General features: G+C 40.1%; 1 protein-coding gene across 1 annotated transcript in view; it reads right to left on the bottom strand.

Annotated features, from left to right (window-relative positions):
* Window positions 1–5018: 5018 nt before the first annotated feature.
* LOC140233349 (uncharacterized) overlaps window positions 5019–21115 on the bottom strand; it is a 30379-nt gene continuing 14282 nt past the window's right edge. Inside the window, exons 3-4 of the mRNA XM_072313456.1 lie at window positions 7293–7428; window positions 5019–5191 (exon numbers count right to left, since the gene is read on the bottom strand). Coding sequence (XP_072169557.1) covers window positions 5019–5191; window positions 7293–7428 — 309 coding nt within the window. The remainder of the gene's footprint in view (window positions 5192–7292; window positions 7429–21115) is intronic.

Raw genomic sequence — 21115 nt, 5'->3', positions numbered from 1 at the left:
AAGAGCTTTAGACAGAAGTATTGGAACAAGTTCACTCGGTTGACAGCAGGTTCATCCGTATTTATTGCTACTCGGAGTTTCAAACTCCGAGTTTCAAACTCGGGAGTTTCAAACTCCAAGTAGCAATAAATACGGATGAACCTGCTGTCAACCGAGTGAACTTGTTCCAATACTTCTATATACAGTCAAACCTGTCTATAGCGGCCACCCAAGGGATACGGGGAAAGTGGCCGTTATAGACAGGTGGCCGCTATAGACAGGTAACATGTATCATCGTTGTATACATCTATATATACTTACATGTACATGTACATGTATGTGTGTACGTATGCACATATTGTGTGTATCATGCATAGAACAATGCCGGTGTTTATGAAATTGTTGCACAGTACATGTAGCATGTGCACAGTCATGAAGAATGCTTAACACTAGTGCCTTATTGTGACTGAACAAGTGATGAATGCAACGGTGGCGATCACTGAACGTTGCCCAGGAATGACTGGCACGGCTAACAAGCAGAAAAACACGCTGAATTATCGGCTCGGCTACGGCTCCATCGGGGTTTTGGCCGCTATAGACAGGTTAAAATCTACCGCGGGAAACAAAATTTGTGGCCGCTGGCCGCGTTAGACAGGTGGCCGCTATACACAGGGTCTTTAACATTGCTTTTCTCTCGGGGGGATTTTTCAGTGGCCGCTAAGGCAGGTTTGACTGTATATATATATATATATATATATATATATATATCCCACAGACACCCCCATTGTTAGCTCACCTGAACCCAAGACTCAAGTATTCTATTGCAATCCTTCATCATTCGATATCCATTATTCATGTATTGTGTGTAAACTGTGTATGACAAGTAGTTAACATAATATACATATATTAATAATATATAAATATATAATATATTAAGTATTCTTATATATATTATATATATATATATATATAGAGAGAGAGAGAGAGAGAGAGAATGATAATTGCAATGTTTTTATGATAAAGTATCTGGCATTCAGCACACACAGGTAAACAGATATTTAGGTTGTTCACAATGGAGCGTCACGCTGGGGCGTTTTGAACCAACAAATGCTAAACAATCTTATATTCGCATCCATTGCTAGCACTAGGATAGTTTGTAACATGTTTGACATCCTTTGTATTCATAAGCTATTCATGGAGATTCACAGAAATACACTTGCGCCAAGATTCTATTCAGAGCCCTCAAATTAGAACATTTAAAAAAGAGTTCAAATCAGAAATTCACCTTTCAGCACAGTTTCAAATTCCTTATGACAGATCCAGGGGTGGCCCCATAGGGCCAGGGCAAATTGAAGGCTATAGTTGTCATACTTTGATCTTCTTTTTGAGAATGCATCTCAGTCAAACTTTCGACAAGCTTAGCAGCTGCCCTGGTTTTCGGTGTTTTTCTTAGGTAGTTGACTGCATGAAATAACATGTGTAGAAGGTAGCGAACTTCTCAGGTGAGTGCTCGACCCACTTGGTCGTCTTTGGTATCGTAATTCTTGTCATCTACAAGGAAAATTCATTCTGTATCCATTTTCCTGTATTCATAATATGCAATCCTATAGAGGTTCTTCTGAGCAAGGATGAGGTGAACCATATCCACAACTACATTGAGAGGAAAGCAGTGGCTTCACTTGGTATGTATTTTAGTTATATGCATAAAAGACAACTTCACACAGCAAAACAGAAATTTGAGCTATTGCAAAGAAACAATACCTTGGTAGTAGAATATGATTTCTGCAAAACTAATTTACATTAGAAAACATGCAACAATGTACTAGGTGTTACAAAAAACGTTTCCCACTTTTGATCTTTAATACTTCAAAAACTATTTGATATCAGATAACACAGACGTTGATATGAGCAATACCTGAATAGTGTACAAGTTTGTTGGAGGTAATTTAGAAATGAAAGCATAAATCAATAATTTTATCAAATTCGAGATTTATTTTTGAGTTGGGCATGTTGGGGTTCAGATTTTGCTCGATTTTCAACTCTCTGTACAAAACTGTATCTTTGCACTGGGGTCATCCACGGCGTGTGTGGGAGTGTGTGGTCAACACCCAGACAATGGTCCGGAACAATGGCCAGAGTCTGAATGCTCTATAACATACTCATGAGAAATTCCACCATCACAGCTAGTCTTTATTCAGCCTGAAAAGTAGTGTATGCAAGGACATGAAAACATGTGCTAACTTTTTTTCATGTGCATGCAGTTTACCCTTTACCATGAATTCAAACTGGCAGTGCCCAGGGCGATCCACATGAATTATTAATAAAGCATTCATGTGCCTTGGAGCGAGAAACCTAGTCAGCAGAGCTCTGAAAAGGTGGTAATTGTGGTACATGTATTCATGTCTATTGTTCAGGGTCATTGTATGCACTCATCCACGTACACAGGTACACATCATTGGTTCCCGTGTAAAGTTCAATTTTGTGAAGAGGGTTCAAATTTGACCCAAATCTGGAACTTAACCTTAGAATTAATGATGGATCTAATGAAACTGATTCATGTTCTCATTTTCAAATCACCTCCAACTAAACTGTACACTCTTCAGCTATTATTCAAATCAATGCCAGTGATATAATACAGTTTTCGAACTACAAATTGTATTAAGGATCAAAAGTGAGAAATGTTTTTTTTTTCTTTCTGGTAACACCCAGTAGAATACAGTTAAACCTTCGTGATGATTTCAATATCAGCGTACCAGCATATGCTGATGCAAATTTTGTACCCATGAGTTTGTATGGAGGAAGTATTCATCATCAAAACAATGTAAAGGAGTTATGTTTTAACATGAATTGATAGCAACTGTCTTTAATTGGGATGTCATAGGAGAGGTGTTTGGTTAGAAACCTACAAAGTGCGTTCACCCCATCAGAGTGGGGTATGTTTGTGTACGGACTGACAACATCTTCGGTGACCAGAGAGCAATCTGGTGGGAGTTGAATGTGTGTTAAAAAATCATCAGTATATCTTTATATGTATAGCTCACGATGTCGTGGAAGACCCATTGCAAGAACTTATCAATGAAAGCTGACATGGGTTCAGTTACAGAATCTGCACTAGAAACAGTGGATGGCCTGGTGGAATGATCTAATATTTTTTGATAACTCAGTGTTTGCAGAAGATTTGAAATCATGATTTTTTTTTAAAGCAAGAAATTATGAAGCAAGGGGGTGAAGGATAGTTCTAGTTCTGTGTTGGATGTAATGATTAGTAAAGACTTAAAACAAACCTATTCAGCTTCATAAATGTTGCCGATTAACTATCTCTCTAATTGCAATTTCTGGTCATTTAGTAGTCATTTTTCCTGTACAAAGTAGGTGGTCCAGGTCAACGAACTTGCGTGGGACAGGATTTTTCGGATTCAGCATAAGTAATAGAGTAATGCTCCCAACCTTTACTTAACAAAAGAAAAAAAAAAAATGCCGACAGGACCATACAATCGTAAATAGCCTTTTCCCAGAAATCCTGCTAGAATCCATGCGTCGTTTTGTTCATCTTGAAATTGTAAAGTCGTGCGCCTAATGTTCCATTGTACCTGCATAGACATTACCATCCATATTTTTTGAAAGGTATAGCCAATATTAACTTGTTTATTCTTGGCTGTTCATATCGCCAATACATATCCAATTATTCGTAGAAATCACTGCACTTACTGTTATTTCACCGAACCATTGTTCAGTAGCTGTTAATTCATTTCGTATTTGGTATAAGTCCTAAATGCAACACATATGAATCAATGCGGACGATATTCTGTAGCCTTTACCACAAAGAACAGTCGACCAACTGACTTGCTGATACTGACGGCGAAAGTAATCATGCTTGCTTTTATTAGACTAACATCTCCCCCCCCCCTTGACTAATAAAAGTGAAAAAAGAAGAAATATGTAAATGCAATATCCAATATGAATACATAATGTACGAAGAATATACATGTATAATCAATTCGATAATATCAATGTTGAAGTTAAAAAGCACATCATAAAAATAGAATTCTAAAATCCAGGAGAATGCGATTTTCACCAGACAGCTAAAATTTCTCTCGAGACAAAGGAAATAGAATTCGGTTTTACTGGGGAAGAAAATAGAAACGTGTATTTCCAGTTTACGTGAGGCATAGATACGTATGCTGAACAGTTCGCTACAATAAAGGTTCAAAGCCAAACATATACACCTCGTGTGCTTGCAGAACAGAATGTCGATTTTTGCTCTAATCTGTACACTTTGCATACCAAATGTGTGAAAGAACGCCGTGATAACATCACAATTACCGTTTGGTCATGATGAAAATACGAAATATTAACCATAAACGGTTCACGGGAAGCTACGCCCTGCTACTTTGAGTTTCAGAGCTGCTAGTATAGGACCCTAACGCTAGGACACGATTGGATCATCATGCACGTACTCCCAGCGTTCTACACACCCACTACTGAATGGGGGAGGGCGTTTCCAAAATATAAGTGGTATATTATTTGCACCTTTTGATCTCTAAATACTAAAAAAAAAAAAAAAAAAAAATCCAAATCGATATCCAGGAAAATCTCTCCAGCCAGATAAAATGTCTTTTCTCCGATACTACTATAGCAAGCAAGTTCCAAATGGTGCAAGATGAATGTTAAAATCCTGTCGGATACTATGTCTTAGCGTTAAAGTATTTCAATCATGCGCAGTGCGTGTTTGCGGTATCGGCTCTTTCTCAAGCTCCAACAATTTGAGCAGAAACGTTTTGTCCGCAAACGGCGTTTTGAATGATCGTTTCAAAAGGCTGATTCTGCATTTGCAAGTTGAGCATAGATTTGATAGAATAGACATGACGAGAGGGTAAACCCGCATTGCTTGTTAGGGCTCCAAGCTCACTCTACTGAAGCAGAAGAAAAGTCATGGGTAAACTAGGTCTTTAAACTCTTTTTTTTTAAGTCTTTAAAATCAACTACAGCGCAAACAACAACCACAGCAAAAAGTGAAAAATAGCTCTTCCGTCATGGTGCTATTTAGTCGCTACAACATGGAGTTCCATTATCCTTCCAATCGGGCCCATCGGAAGTCCTTCGGGAGTCTTGGGCGTCACATCGACCAACCACCTGTGGATGTCGTCGACGCATTCGTCCCTCAGATCGTCAGGGATACGCCGAAGGTGCCCGATAAGAATTCTGATATGATCTGCATGCAGTAAAAGACACGACACTTTACATTATATTCAGACCCGCAACTGGGGGGGGGGGGGGGAGCTGGCGAGCAGGGTCCATTTGAGAAACAAAACAAAAACCCCCAAACCAAAAAAGTAGTCCAGATGCAACATATGAGCTATATATACTTCCTTAGAAGGATTCATTTTTAATTTACAACCCCCAGAAGTTACAGGCGTGCTATTCATTGTAATACTCTGAAAATGTTATTATTATTTTTTATTCAGCATTTCACACATGTGCGAATAGACAAGCACAAAACAAATTTGATTCAGCATATTGAGCATAACAAAGATAAGATGGATTATAACACAGAGACGAAACACAAATGGGAAAACAGACCCAGATAGTGACATAGAAAACAGGGCTGCCAGCTAGGGAAAGAAAATGTAAACTTAATTACAATGACCCGCAGATCTTCTAAGACACCCTACTATGTCAACATTTGTATATGAAATTGCACTTACATTATAACAGTCACATAAATATGCAGTCGCACAGGACAAAAACGTGGGATGGGGAGGGTGAAATAACATACTATATTTATATATAGGCCTACATTACCGTCATTATCTGAAATGATACCAAAACAAAACTTAAACCGTCTTTAGCATTGCACTTTTAAAAACTTATTAGAGTATGTGAAATATCTCCAAATACATTATCAATTCTCTCATCTGAAGAGAGGCTTTCCCAGATTACTGGAAATCTATGGATTGCTGTTTGTCGAAACCGTGCAACCACTGTACTCATTTTGTCCATTTTATCCAGCTTTGAGGCACCAACGAAAATTAAAACGAAGGGCAACAAGAGATTATAACAGCAAACTCACTCTACCAAGCAAAATGATGAAGACAGGATTTATTTTGTACAGAACCTTCTTACAAAGACATACAGCTACAATGAAAGAGTTGATAATAATTGATATCTATAATTATGTCATACTAATTATTGAACACTACACCAGTTAGCTAAAAATATCCGCTATCTCTTTAAGTTGAAGAAGCTGTATCGTTGCAGAGTGACAGAATACATCAAATCAAAATGAACCTGGTCTATCTTAGGGCCCAACTTAAGAGGCAATCAACCGTCTTGTTGAGCCCTTACATTGTTACAATGCTCTCTTTCCGTTGTCTTTTGTTTTTATGTGTATGCGTTCCCTGCCTTGAATAGGGTTGTATGACTCTATAGATATGTATTCCAGTGTGTTTTCGTTGTGTAAAGTCTTCATGGTTGTTTTGTGAAAAGCTCGCACTTGAAATCTACAAAGATATGTTTAAGACAAATTGACTTATACTCGGAGTGGTATGGGAGAAAATTTCAATTCTATTGACTATTTGAATAAAAATGTCAGCAGTGTAACAAAGTAAGATGTCAGAAGGATTTAGGCTGACTTTGGCAAACAGACCAAGCAGACAAAGGAAACAAAGCCATGATGAATGATAAAAAAGATGATGGCGAGGGTGGAGAAGATAATGATAAGATATGTAATAACATTACTATGTTTAATTTATAACGGGATTATTACGTCATTTTTATGTGATATGTTTAATTACTAAAATCATCAGAGTCATCAAATCATTATGCTATAATATCATAATGATAAATGTTGTGCAATAAAAATGGTAAGATATTGATTAGTTTAGAGAGAAGTGAAAATAAGGTGGATGCAATAAAGCAACTGACACTGAGCACTGTACTCATTCCCTTCTTTCTCATCACAAGATGAGTAGAAAATTAGTGGTAGCTTAGTTCTGACTTTTATTGGAAAGACATTCTTCACTTCCAGTAAAGTGAATTCGCTAACAGAAACAAACAAGCACCCAAAGAGAGAGAGAGAGAGAGAAAAAAAGGCAATGAAACAAACATGCTTAGTAGTGTATCTTTCTTTTTGATAATTGTAAAATAACAACTCATCGCCCCCGCCCCATTTTAGAGTAAGTCTTGATTAGAATGACACTTTAGCTCTTGCGCTGTTTGTTGCGTTTTAGATGCTGTGTTTGATCGAAGACAACGCTGTTACACTAATGGTATAGAGAAGCAGACCCCAACCAACTGATGAACGGCTTACATACCCTTTATGATAGCTTCATTCCATTTCGTCCATGTGACGTCACCAGTTCGAGAGGAAACAATTTTGAATCCGACTGACTGCAACATCTTCAGGAAATCGTCTGCGCAAAGCCAGTCAGTTTGTTCATGCACATAGTCCTGAAGAAAGAAAACGTTCCATGAGAAAATAGAAATGTATTTATCTCTGAACTATTGTGCGAGCGGTTACAGTTCGTTATTCCAGAGGTTCATTATTCCGAAAGTTCTTTAGTCCGAAGGTTCGTTATTCCGAAGATTGTTATTCCGAAGCTTCGTTATTCCGAAAATGTGATAAGATTTGTTATTCCGAATGTTCATTAATCCGAAAATGAAATAAGGTTCGTTATTCCGAAAGTTCGTTAATCCGAAAATGAAACAAAGCTCATTCCGAAGGTTCGTTACGGACCCTTTTTCATTGTCGGATCAACGAACCTTGGGAAAAGCGAACCCTATTTGATTTTCGGATTAACGAACCTTCGGAATAACAAACCTTCGGAATAATGCCACAAATGTTCGGATTAACGAACCCCTTTTCATTTTCGGATTAACGAACCACTAGGTATAGGGAATTTATGTGTTTCGGAATAACGAACCTTCGGAAAAACGAATCGTCGGAATAACGAACAGCACCCGTGCGAGTGCAAACAATTACTTAGCGAGAATAAATTGAGATTCGATGATTCCTTTGAACTTGTAATTGGTAAAATGTATATACATCAAATGTAATTTCAGAGAATTTCGTTCTGTATTACTTTTATCTAAAATATATACAATATGTTCCTTTCTGACGCTTAGCATCATCTGTGAGTATACTGAAGGGATCTTGGCCATCCTGAGAATAACGTGCCTGTGCAAACGGGTGCACGACACGAGACCGACACCCACGAGTCACAGAGCCCACGAGTTTACAGCCCACAAGCCATACACTCCACGAGTCATACAGATCACAAGTAATACAGCCCACTAGTTATACAGCCCACGAGTTCGACATCAAGTGAAATGAGCCCACAAAGTTTACAGCCTATGAGTTCGACACTACGCACAAAAGGCTCACGAGACCGACTCTCGCAAACAAAGCCCATGAGACCGACACTACGCTTCAAAGGCTCACAAGACCGACACTAGGCAAAAAAGGCCCACGAGACCGACAGGATGAACAGCGCCACCTATAGACCAGAGTGTCCAGATAATGGCATAAGGATGACTATGATAATATTATTATATAAGATGGAAAAGGAGAGTTGCTATGGTGTTACCCCGTCAGTTGCCGCCTCCCTCACCCCCTGAAATGTTCAAGACCTTTAAAGGGACTGTGAGGTGGGGATTCATGTTTTGAACATTCCTAAGTGAGATAATGAAAAGCCTCTTATGACATATAAAAGAGCATGTAATTTTAAGAAGGATTCAACCTTTATTTGATGAAAATTGGTTTTCAGTGCTAATAATAAAAGGCGACATGCCACAACTTTATTAGGATCTCTTTGTTTCACCTTGTTTTTGGATACCTCAGCCATTAATTCAAAACCGATTTTCATCGAATAAACTTTTGATACCCCTTAGAACTGCATGCTCTTTGACATCTCATAGAGTGATTTCTGAATATCTCGCAAAACGTTAAAAGCTAAATCCTCACCTCGACCAGAACTGTACACACCCTTTAATCGTGTTTACGTGTGTGAGTGTTCATGAAATAATAGTGTGTACCAGACCTTTCTACATTGATTTAAAAACTGCCTAACACCCTCGTTTCCCTTTCCGCAAAACACATACACTTAACGCCCGGTCACACCGCCCGAACTTTGTTCGAGCGTTCCTTGAACGGAAGGGAGAGGGGGCCGAATTTCGACAACGCTCGTCACCGCGCACAAAATGGGGAAAAAAAATCGAAAACACAGGCGTTGCCTAAGCGGTGCACCGCTGAAGCCGGCGTTGCTTTAGCGTTGGTTTAACGGTAGCGAGCGTTGGTTTAGCGGTGACGCGAGCGTTGATAGAGCGGCGTTCTGCGCATGCGGGCGTTTCCTGGGCGGGGGTTTAAAGTTGGTTTAGCGGCATGCCGCTTTTGACTATGGAGCTGAACGGATCGCTTTGATAGAAGTTCTGATAGATTTTTGATAGAAGTCGATAGTTGAAGTTCATCATGCCACGTGGACAAAAGAAGAGGAAGGCTGGAGAAGGAAAGGCAGCAGCCTCCAAGAAGATTCTGCTGCTGGACTAGTTCACCAATCATAGCAAGTCTCTCAGCATCCACGGTAGTACAGTTTTACTGTAACTTTGAGCAAATTTGATATAAATGAGGTCTGCACTCAACGGCAGCTCGATCCCAAATGGGCTCCCGGTCCATTTCTCCCCGTATTTATAGCCAAATTCTGGTCCCGCTCCGACACCTCCATACCAACGCCAAACCAAAGTTCATCACCGCAATGGATCGCTGCTTCAACGCCCGACACCGTTCCAGCAATCCCGTGTCCGCTCGTAAAACGCTTACAACCGCTCCACCAAAGTTTGCGCAACGTTTAATCACTGTCCGGGCAAAGCTGGCGAAGCAGCGGTGGTCCAGCGTTCAAGATTTCTGCGTTGGCCTAGCGGACCCAAGCGTCCACGAACTTGCGTCTAGCGGTGCCAAACTTTGACTGGGCGTTGTTGGAGCGGTGGTGAACTTTGCCGGAACGGAAAATTGTCCGCTCCTCACCGCTCGCAATATTTTGTGCAGCTCAAAACTTTTGGAGCGGTAGGAGGGACCATCAGCGGTGGCCGAGCGTATACGGCGTTGCCGGTGTGACCGGGCCTTTAAAGGCCGGTTACACCGCCAGAACTTTGCTGGAGCGTTGCTTGAGCGGTGAAAAAAAATTCATTACCGCTCGTAACCGTTCACCACCGTTTAACAGAAGTTGGCCTCCGTTAAGGCAACGCCGTATACGCTCGGCCACCGCTGATGGTCCCTCCTACCGCTCCAAAAGTTTTGAGCTGCACAAAATATTGCGAGCGGTGAGGAGCGGACAATTTTCACCACCGCTCCAACAACGCCCAGTCAAAGTTTGGCACCGCTAGACGCAAGTTCGTGGACGCTTGGGTCCGCTAGGCCAACGCAGAAATCTTGAACGCTGGACCACCGCTGCTTCGCCAGCTTTGCCCGGGCGGTGATTGAACGTTGCACAAACTTTGGTGGAGCGGTTGTAAGCGTTTTACGAGCGGACATGGGATTGCTGGAACGGTGTCGGGCGTTGAAGCAGCGATCCATTGCGGTGAGAACTTTGGTTTGGCGTTGGTATGGAGGTGTCGGAGCGGGACCAGAATTTGGCAATAAATACGGGGAGCCCATTTGGAATCGAGCTGCCGTTGAGTGCAGACCTCATTTGCTCAAAGTTACAGTAAAACTGTACTACCATGGATGCTGAGAGACTTGCTATGATTGGTGTACTAGTCCAGCAGCCTCTTGGAGGCTGCTGGCTTTCCTTCTCCAGCCTTCCTATTCGTTTGTCCACGTGGCATGATGAACTTCAACTATCAACTTCTATCAAAAATCTATCAGAACTTCTATCAAAGCGATCCGTTCAGCTCCGTAGTCAAAAGCGGTATGCCGCTAAACCAACTTTAAACCCCCGCCGAGCCAACGCCCGCATGCGCAGAACGCCGCTCTATCGCGTCACCGCTAAACCAACGCTCGCTACCGCTCGCTACCGCTCGCTACCGTTAAACCAACGCTAAAGCAAAGCCGGCTTCAGCGGTACACCGCTAAGGCAACGCCCGTGTTTTCGATTTTTCCCCATTTTGTGCGCGGTGACGAGCGTTGTCGAAATTCGCCCCCCTCTCCCTACCGTTCAAGGAACGCTCGAGCAAAGTTTGGGCGGTGTGACCGGGCCTTTACTTAGAAGAAAAAATAAACTAAAAAATAATAAAAGATAAAAAAGATCGACCAACTAGAAAAATACCCAGCTGTGAAATGAGGCTTACGAGGAAATATTTCACAAAATGGTCAATGTCGCAGTGCACACCTTCTCTACATGATCTGGAGGGGGCGTAGTCATCTGCGAAGGTGTTGTAATTATTCAAAGAAAGTAACATAATCGTCTGTTAACGCAACGTTAGGGATTCGGAAAAAGAAGATGCATCCATGAAAACAGCTATTTTATTTCATGAAATATGTACCGTTTTGAGGAGAATAATTTTACAAACATAATCCACAAATCGAGGTAAATCGCGATATCGATTTACCTCGATATCGCTGCGATATAAAATGTTTTTATCCATGGAATGTCATACATTAAAGTTACAGAGATAATTACAAATTGAACTCAAAAACGTCTTGGCAGGCGATTAGGATAACTAATAAGGCGTTCTTAACTATAGTGAAGCGAGAAAGAAGACAGAGAGAAAAAAAAAACAACCTTACATCCTGTTCATCTTCTGCTAGAAATTGGGAAAGCATATTAAAGATACCACGATGACATTATGAAAGATCTAAAATTAAACCATTCATCGTTCTTGTCTCTTTTATTTATATATGTATGTATGTATGGATTTATTTATTTATTTATTCATTTATTTATTTATCTTTTTTTTTTGGGGGGGGGGGGTTGGGGGTTCCCAAGAAGAGTACAATTTTATCGCAAAAAAAAAAATCAGTAACAATGTCCCTACCCGAACCGTCACAGAACTGCCCCCTGAAAGCCACACGTGTAGAAAAACATACTTGATGTCGTAGATAATGTAGATGGTGCTGTTCAATTAGTTACAATCTCTCGCTCGATAGCGTGACGAAATTGCACCCGCCAGTATGTTATTTCACCCTTCATGGAACCAAGGCGGTTCGAGAAATGGAGTCACAACAGTCTTATTCGCTTTGATCCCATGCTCGAAGCCGCCACTCAAAAATATTTGAAGTATGTGTCAAACTGGATCTGCCGCTCAGATACGAAGACAATTGACTCGTGTCTCATTGCATAATCACCAGCCACTTTCCAAGGAAAATATGTCTTTGTGATGGTAATTACTTTTCGCTATCCCTACTTACAAACGATGGGCGGTAGACAATGGTACAGGCACGGGGGTGCGCGAATAGAAATTGCTCAAATATTGCTGAAATAGATATCAAAATTACTCGACTGTACGTGTCTGTACGTTACTCTGACATATTGATTTATAAAGAACTAAAGAAGATGATACCATGTTAGTTTCATTTGGCGGAAATAAGGAGAAAAGTGATAAAACCGGCTTTCCATGAGGATAAAATTTCAAACACTTTCACAAAATACAGCTCAGATTTACACTTTTGCACATATTTTCGAACGGAATTTACTTTTGTTTTATATGCTTTATCATTAGGTGAAATTTCATTGCATTTGATATATAAACGAGCAGCATATACCCGATATTATGTTAGCGTTAAAAATGAATCTTCAGATTGCTCAGAAAAATGGCGGCTTCAAGCATCGAACATCAAAGGTACAAATGCACCTGTGGAATTCTTGTGTCCATCCATAGAAAACTGACAGCTGGGCCCCGTTGCTAGAACCTTTGCGTTTAAACGCAACTTGCAACTGATTGTCACTGGCAAATCAAAATCATTGTTGCATGCATGCCTTCTTAATAGGGCAGACCCTGAGCCAATCAGAATGGTTGTTTCAAAATTAGCAATTATTTGCAATTGATTGCAACTTTCTTGCAACGGGGCCCTGATTGAATAAATATAGTCAGTTGTAACTCCATCTCTCGAACCTCCTTGATGGAACACCCTGCACAGGTACTTGTAATTGACATATATAGATGGCGCTGTTCATCCTATTGGTCTCGTGAGCCTTCTTTGCGTAGTGTCGGTCTTGTGGACTTTGTTTGCGTAGTGTCAGTCTTGTGAGCCTTTTCTGCGTAGTGTCGAACTCACGTGAGCCGTATAACTCGAGAGCGTATGACTCATGGACCTATTTTTGATGTCGGTCTCGTGGACAGTATGACCCGTGGGTGTTGGTCTCGTGGGATGACCCCGTGTAAACGACCATTGTTGCTGTGGCACCCAAGCAAGTTACACAGACACACAGATGCACACATGAAGGAATGAAGGCCTTCCAGTTCTTTAAAAAGGCAGTAAATTATCTGTACAGTTAACAAATATATTATATGCGTTTGTTTCTGTGTGTAAGACGTATTGTAAGCTTCGAAAACATACCTTGAGATACAGCCCCCATTTCGGGTGAGCTCGCAACCACGTATCAGCCGTCTCTCCGTATTTACACTTCTTGCCGAGCAGCTGCGACTGGAGGTTAAACCAAAGCAGGAACCGCCCTCCTGGTTTCAGGCAGCGGAATATATTCTGCACAATTCTTTGCTGATCTTTGCACCAGTGCAGCACGCAGATACAGATGATCTTGTCGAATTTCTCCTCCCATCCCTGACCGAAGGAATGTGCGTCAGCAACGGCAAAGTCGACATTCGGGGCAGCGTGTTTTTGTTTGGCCACAGAAATCATACCTGGAGAAAGGTCGATTCCTTTAGGATGAGGAAGATATCAGAAACATGGATAATAGTATGATGCTTCAACCATATAGACCTTACACATTAACTATATCCTATGTTGATAAGAAAGACTTAAGGCAGGAAAACCCCACTGAAAAACAGACCTCATGCACAAGTTTACTTAAATCAATACAATTATTAAAGATCTGATTCAGTCAGTATGGATAATTACGGATTCGTTGTCGAAAATAATGATGCATTGCAGTCAAAGTTGAGGCAAGGGTACTAGTAGTTAGCCTCTAAATGGAGAGTACATTTTGATGACCTTACGGCAATTAGGACCAGCCAACAGAATAGTGCAAAATATTACAAGACCGAAATTGAATTGACATCAATGCGTAGTTAAGTTAATTTTGAACTTTTAAAAAAAAATCATGACATGATATGAAGCTCATATAAATATTTTGGATTCCTAATACATCCTCCTACCTATATTGTAACGACTAATGATCAATCAGGATCAAAAAACAAGCAAGACACTGGTGAGACTGAGTTGGCACGTATATACCTGTGACGGATTTGACATGTGTAGCGATCTCCCCGCACGCCGTGCCGGGCCCGCACCCGACATCGAGCACCTCGTCGCGGGGCTGAAGTCGAAATCTTTGAGCACAAACTTCCTAACATCACTCTGAGCACGCTTTGGCCCCGTTGGAATTCCAAGAGTTCATTGCCACTTGTGAGGAGTGAACGATCTTCTCTGTCAGAAAACTGATACAAAGAGGTATCTTTTATATTGACTTGACTCTTTATAGTCTACTCTGTCTCTTATGATATACTTCCTGTACTTACACAGATCAACTAGTAATTTTTTTTCTTGAGGTGGCACATCCATACTTTCTGAATCTTTCGTCTTTGCATTCGGTTGTTAATGATATCAGGTTTCCAACCTCATCTTTTACCTCATTGGTTACAGCAAAAGAATATATATTACTATACATGTACATCCAGGCATTCAGAATAGGCCTGCCTCATGATAATCTGACCTGACGTGTCTGATGCACAATTAAGTCATACCTGGTTCGCACTCTTTGCCTGTGCAGTATTAACTCTAATACTCACTTTCTCTTGCTCATGGTATGCGATTTAGAATATAACTGTGATCGTTTTCATTCATTCATTCATTCGTTCATTCATTCATTCAGTCGGTCAGTCATTCAGTAATTCATTTAATACGTCTATTATCATACAAATCTTTCTCAAAACATCTGGTATACCTGCCCTTGTGACATTGATACATGTATATTGAGAATATAGGTCTAAAGCAGAGGCCCAACAATATGGTATGTTTTATTTTTAACTGTATATTATCAATATCATCATGACCAGAACTTCTTTTAGAAGGTAAATCTTTCTCATATTCTGTTACAGGGGAGAAAAAAAAAAAGAATTTTGATTTCTCTCGTCCCAATCATAAAGTTTATTAAAAGACAACGGAATGTTTTCAGAATGGTTCGGACCAGTAGTAGAAAAATGCGAATTGAATTGTACATCAAGCATTATCATCATTGTACAACAAATACAGTTCAGTGCAGGCCTGACACACACACGTACACACACACACACACACACACACACGCACACACACACACACACAGACACAGACACACACATGCCATACACGAGCTTAGGCGTGTGTAGAGCAAAGGGTTTCAAATGCAGGCACAGTTAACTTTCACAATAATGAGCGTAAGTTTGATGAAGTTTGTACAGTGCCTACCCAAATTTCTTTCCTGCTTGTCATAGCATTAATAAAGACATCAAAATTTGAAGATCATACATTCATGAACACTTACTTATTAGTAGTAATACGGGAGGTCCTTTCTGTGAGGGCAGAAATCACCTCAAACGAAGAGCTCGAAGTAGAGGTGATGGTAAGACTGCTTCACACTCTCTGACCGGTAATCTAGCTGGATACAGCCACATGACACTGTACAGCAAGCGGGACGCGGGTCAGGGTTTTGTTTTGTTTGTTTAGTGGCTGTTTGATTATATTTGCCATTTATCATTCCAATAAGTATATAATATTAAGGTTGCATTCTCCTTAGAAGTCTTATTTCCAGACTTTCATATTAATTCGTATATATTCCAAAGGGAAAATAATGGAAATTAAGATTTTCATAGTGGAACTATGTTTTGTCACTTTCGATGTTCTCGACCAATCAATGAACAATTTTTTTGTTTGTTTTGTAATTGATATAAAAGTACGCGTATAAAAAAAAAATTCACCTAGCTTTTGTATTGTATAAATGTTTAAACAAAAACAAAATCAAAATTTTGTTTTTAAACCACCGTGCGTACTGTAACAGTCACAGCCTACTGATCTCTATGTAATATAGAGATCAATGATATTATCAGTCCTTTCTGATCTAAGGAATTTGTATAGATATGTAATGACGCATGTTTACACTTTCTATTTCATCTGGAGGGGTTTTGCAGTAGAATGTTAATGAATCGTAAATAATTCATCCCCCTACTCACCATTCGTTGTTTCTATAACACACAACAAGATATCCCGCACGTCGGATCTGCCCCTGGGGTCGATGACGCACAGTTGTTGAGTATTATAAACTTTCAAAACTTTCAAAAAGAAAATCCATAAAGCATGCAATCATGCACTTTAGGAGCCCATACCCCCGGAGCGTAATAGAAATACCAGAGGGCGAGCTTCTAGGAGTTCCCATTCCGTCAGGGAGGAGATCTGGAGGCCATTATGAAAAAAGGTCTAAATCCTAGACTACGAGGCATCTGGGTACTAAACTAGAAAGATTGTGATTTTGGTACGTATTTTCTGAGCAAAATGTTAATTCCTGCTTTGTAAAGGGTGCTTTTCATATGTATATGATAGCAATGGAACGACAACTTCTTTCAAGTGTAAGTACAATGACATTGATAGGGATAATCAAATTTCACATGTTAATGTAATGTTCTCCTCGATATGTCTATGCACACTGTGCATAGGCCTATATATACGTTGTATATCTTTTTATTCGTTTTTGCCATTTTTCAGATCTCTGTGGTCATTGTCCTATCTGTGTATTCCATATTTGTGGTCAAAGCGCTAAGCAAATCCACCGTGACCTTTCGACACTCAGGCTGGGCAAGCATTAAACGAAATAATTGCACTTACAAATCATTCAAGGTTGCCAAAAAGCATAATAGTATATGCCTCCAGTCAATACCATGCACAGATCTCCATGCATTGGGTATCGGTTGATGCTCTCGTTATCTTACTCATTTCTCAGAATTATTTGCCCGCGGCAGTATCAATGAAAAGGTCGACATAATTTACTTGGGATACAGTGGATGGCTTTCTGAATAGACCTTATATACTTGCACAATTTATTTATTTTTTCCCCAATACAATGACTAGTGACAAAGAGAAAAGAAATGTGCTACTGCAATATCTGAATGAACAACGCGGAAAGATTATATCATTTTCTATATCAATATCGTAATAAAAAAAAACACATGTCATAGGTTAAATCAGAAGAAAAAAATAAGGAAACTGATATCATTTACCTGGCTGCTGACATTTCTATCAAATTAAATTCAAGTCAAGTCATTTTTTTTTCATTCTTTTTTCAACCAAAAATAACACAATAAACCAGGAATTATATAATAGGCATACATTCACCTGTGCAAAGGATAAAATGATGGTTAACGAATACAATCCGATACATGCATACAGGCAAAATGCAAAATTGTTTTGAGAGAAATAAGATATGAGAGGTCCACAAAAAACAAACTCAAAATATTCATATGAAAATACTTATTCACAAATACTATAAGCACAATGATAATTTCAGAGAGGACGGAACAAAACAGGAGAAACACAACAACATGACACGACTTGTCCAAGGGGACTACCATTGAAGGGAATGTGGCAAAACTGAATAAATGGAAAGAAAGGAAAGAAAAAGAGAGTGCCTACACGCTGTACAAGGGTAACAGGAGAGGAAATTGAGGAAGTGCCATGCTTCGGGCAGCTGAGCAAGTATGCAAATAGGATGGCGTATTGGGGGCGCTTTGGCATAGTGGATAAGACTCCCGACTCCCAATCGGAGGACCCGAGTTCGAATCCCGCCCAGTGCTTACGTCCTTGGACAAGATGATTTTACCCACTGTGTTCCTCTCGACCCAGGTGTATAAATGGGTACCTGGCAACGCTAGGGTAATGATAACAGCAGGGCCCTCTGGTAGAGCAGTGGCAACACTGAAGAGGCTACCCTGGGTAAATAAGACCTTATTATTATTATTATCATTATTATTATTATCATTATTATTATTATTATTATTATTATTATTATTATTGTTATTATTATTATTATTTCATTAAGCAGTGATGAAATCAATGATTGATGATGAACCTTTAGGTTCTTCAGACCCGAGAGCCAATGAATAATAAATATCTCAGCGAGAATTAGGAAAAAGAAAATCAATTTGCGTTAAAAAGAATACAATGATGAGGAATATTTTATTTAAAAATCCAAAATCCAAATTCCAAAAGCTAGGGCCGGTGTATGTAAATGCATTCTCAGCCAATAAAATTCTCGGGAGGGGTGCCCAAAGTAAACTCATTAGATTGCCAAATGGAATAATAAGAGTGTGGGAATATTGATTTGAAAACATTATAGGAAGTGCATTTGCATTTTAATTAAACATAAACTGAGCCAGTTGAACGAAATTTTTAAAATGTTATTTTAAGTAAATAATGTATCCGAATGAAAAGAAGTAACACGAAGTGCCTTTTTGTAAAGACAGTAGTTAAATAAAGTTGGATGGGCGCTAAAATTCCGTAATCAAGATAAGGTGATGTTAAAGAATATTATAACATCAACAAAGAGGACAATGGAATGTGAAACTTAAGTCTCTTGATGATATCAATATCACGTAAAGGTATTTTACTAATGTTAATGATATGAGTCTGCGTCAACTATGATACTGAGAAATTTATGTAGGATGCACATTCTATTTGAGTGTCATCTAAAATAATAGGGTTACGCCATTTCCTGACCCACTTTATCTGACACACTCTTTCTGACACATTGTTTTTGCCATTCACTTTGTACACGGGGCAGTTTTCACGAGACGGCCTCTGTTATTGGCTACTGTGCTAATGAATATTCAAGACTATGGTATGGCTTGTCGAACGTCGCGCTCAAGGCCGGCCAACAAGAGGCGGCCAGGAGCTGGTGAACTGGAGGCGCGCGGCAATTTCTAACCTCATCCACGTGTAGGCCTTGCTACTACGTGCGCTTCCAGTACCCTTTTTTTTTTTTTTTCAGCTGCTTAAATTGCGCGCTACATACACTGCACGTGTGATGGGTGCAGGGAGGTACCTAGGTGAGACCAAAGTAGAAGCGCACGCACGCAGTGCAAGACGTCCCTGGATGATGGCAGTACGGCAGTCGGTGAGTGAAATGGCAAACAAATTGACGACATACGCACACAATTCACCCGCAGGAATCGTCACATGTCGTACAAAGTATAGTATGATGCAATGTTAAAAGCTGGAAACGAAGAAGGAGAATATATTTGGAAGTACAAGCTTTTTACAGATAATGAACTGCAATTGCAAATCGCACGTCCATAGACTACCGGTACTCGACAGGCTTTTTTTTTTTTTTTTTTTTGGTGTGCGCCTCCATAGGTAGCCCCACTCATTTAGGGCTCTGATTATATTGTCTCTTTTACCAGGTTTTTGCTGCATTTTTGCAGTATGGTTGTTTATATTGTATTCTGTTTGTGTCAAGGATCTTGCTAGACCATTTCCAGTCAATTTGTTGGTAAGTTAGCTGTATATTTAAGCAGATGAATTTTGTATCTTGATACTGTTGCCTACTCTGTATTGCCATTTTCAGTGTCCAGCCCGGTGTTGTACACTTGCTTCATGCATCTTGTATGTGTACTTGCTTTGTACTTTCAATAGCACCTTTTGTTGTCACACCGTTCACATGTGTATGTCAATAGCATCACCTCCACAGCAATGGAGGGGATTAAGATCTGGCGTCTCTGGAATCTATTCTTTTGTATACCTCTGACTGTATCTCTCTTGAACGTGAACCATGTATTCATGCTGCCAACTGATGCTTGTAACTGTAATCACAGTCTACTTTCTCCTGTTCACAGGCTTGTCAGACACTGTGGTAAACCTGTTGCATACTATAGCAACACATGTGCATGTTTTCAGTTAGCCATCCTACTGTCCGGTGACATTCAAACAAACCCAGGTCCATGTACTGAAGTCGATGTAATGCAACATGCTAATGAGTATTGCAGTAGTTTTCAACCGAATCGTATTACATATGATGTACATGCCCTCCATCAGTTTAATGGGAAGCCCAGTCATCTACTTCCTTTGACTGTTTGGAGAAGGGTATGTGATCTTGGGATTGCGCAGCGTACTCACAGAGGACGCCGCAGGCGGAGGATTCCAAGGTCACAGTCCCTTTGTGATGCTTCCAGTGGGTCTCAATTTGGTTTATGGAACGCAAGATCCTTGACGAATAAAGTCGATGCAGTGTCAACTCTGATTATAGATAATGATATTGATGTGTTAGTCATCACTGAGTCATGGCTTTCAGGTGACCAGAGGGATGAGCCTACCCTTGCTGAATTGAAATTATCCCTTCCAAATTTCAATATTATCAATCATCCCAGAAAGACATCTAGAGGAGGTGGTATCTGCGTCCTGTATAGGTCTGCTGCGCGTTGTGTTGTCAATGACACACACAAATTTTTGTCTTTTGAACTGCTAGATCTCACGATTCATCTCACTTCTTCATCTACTGTTCGGGTTTATTGCATTTATCGCCCACCCCATTCCTCTCGTCACACCTTTACCAGCAACGACTTTCTTGATGAGTTTTTAACTCTCCTCGAGAGTGCTGCCGTTGATGCTCACCCAACCATTCTTCTTGGTGACTTTAATATACATGTAGATGATTCTGCTGATAGTTTCGCTCAGTCTTTTCTCAATGCCGTTGAAGCCTTTGGGTTTCATCAACATGTTAAGGGTGCCACTCACCAAGCAGGCCACACACTTGATTTAGTCTTTAGTAGGAAATCTGAAGATATTATTTCCCATATCACTGTATTGCCATCTTTGCCATCTGATCACTCCGCCATTCTTTCCGCCATTAATCTTAAAAGCCCACCAAACCCTAGAAGGAAAGTTAGCTTTAGAAAGCTTCGCAATATTGACACCAACTCTTTCCGCCATGATATTAAACAGGCTTTGTTGACTTCCCAGTGTACATCTTGTCCTACAGAAGCAATTTCAATGTATAATGACATG

Source organism: Diadema setosum, chromosome 9, assembly GCF_964275005.1.
Source record: "Diadema setosum chromosome 9, eeDiaSeto1, whole genome shotgun sequence".
Classification (NCBI taxonomy): Eukaryota; Metazoa; Echinodermata; class Echinoidea; order Diadematoida; family Diadematidae; genus Diadema; species Diadema setosum.
This window is presented reverse-complemented; position numbering and strand designations above follow the sequence as displayed.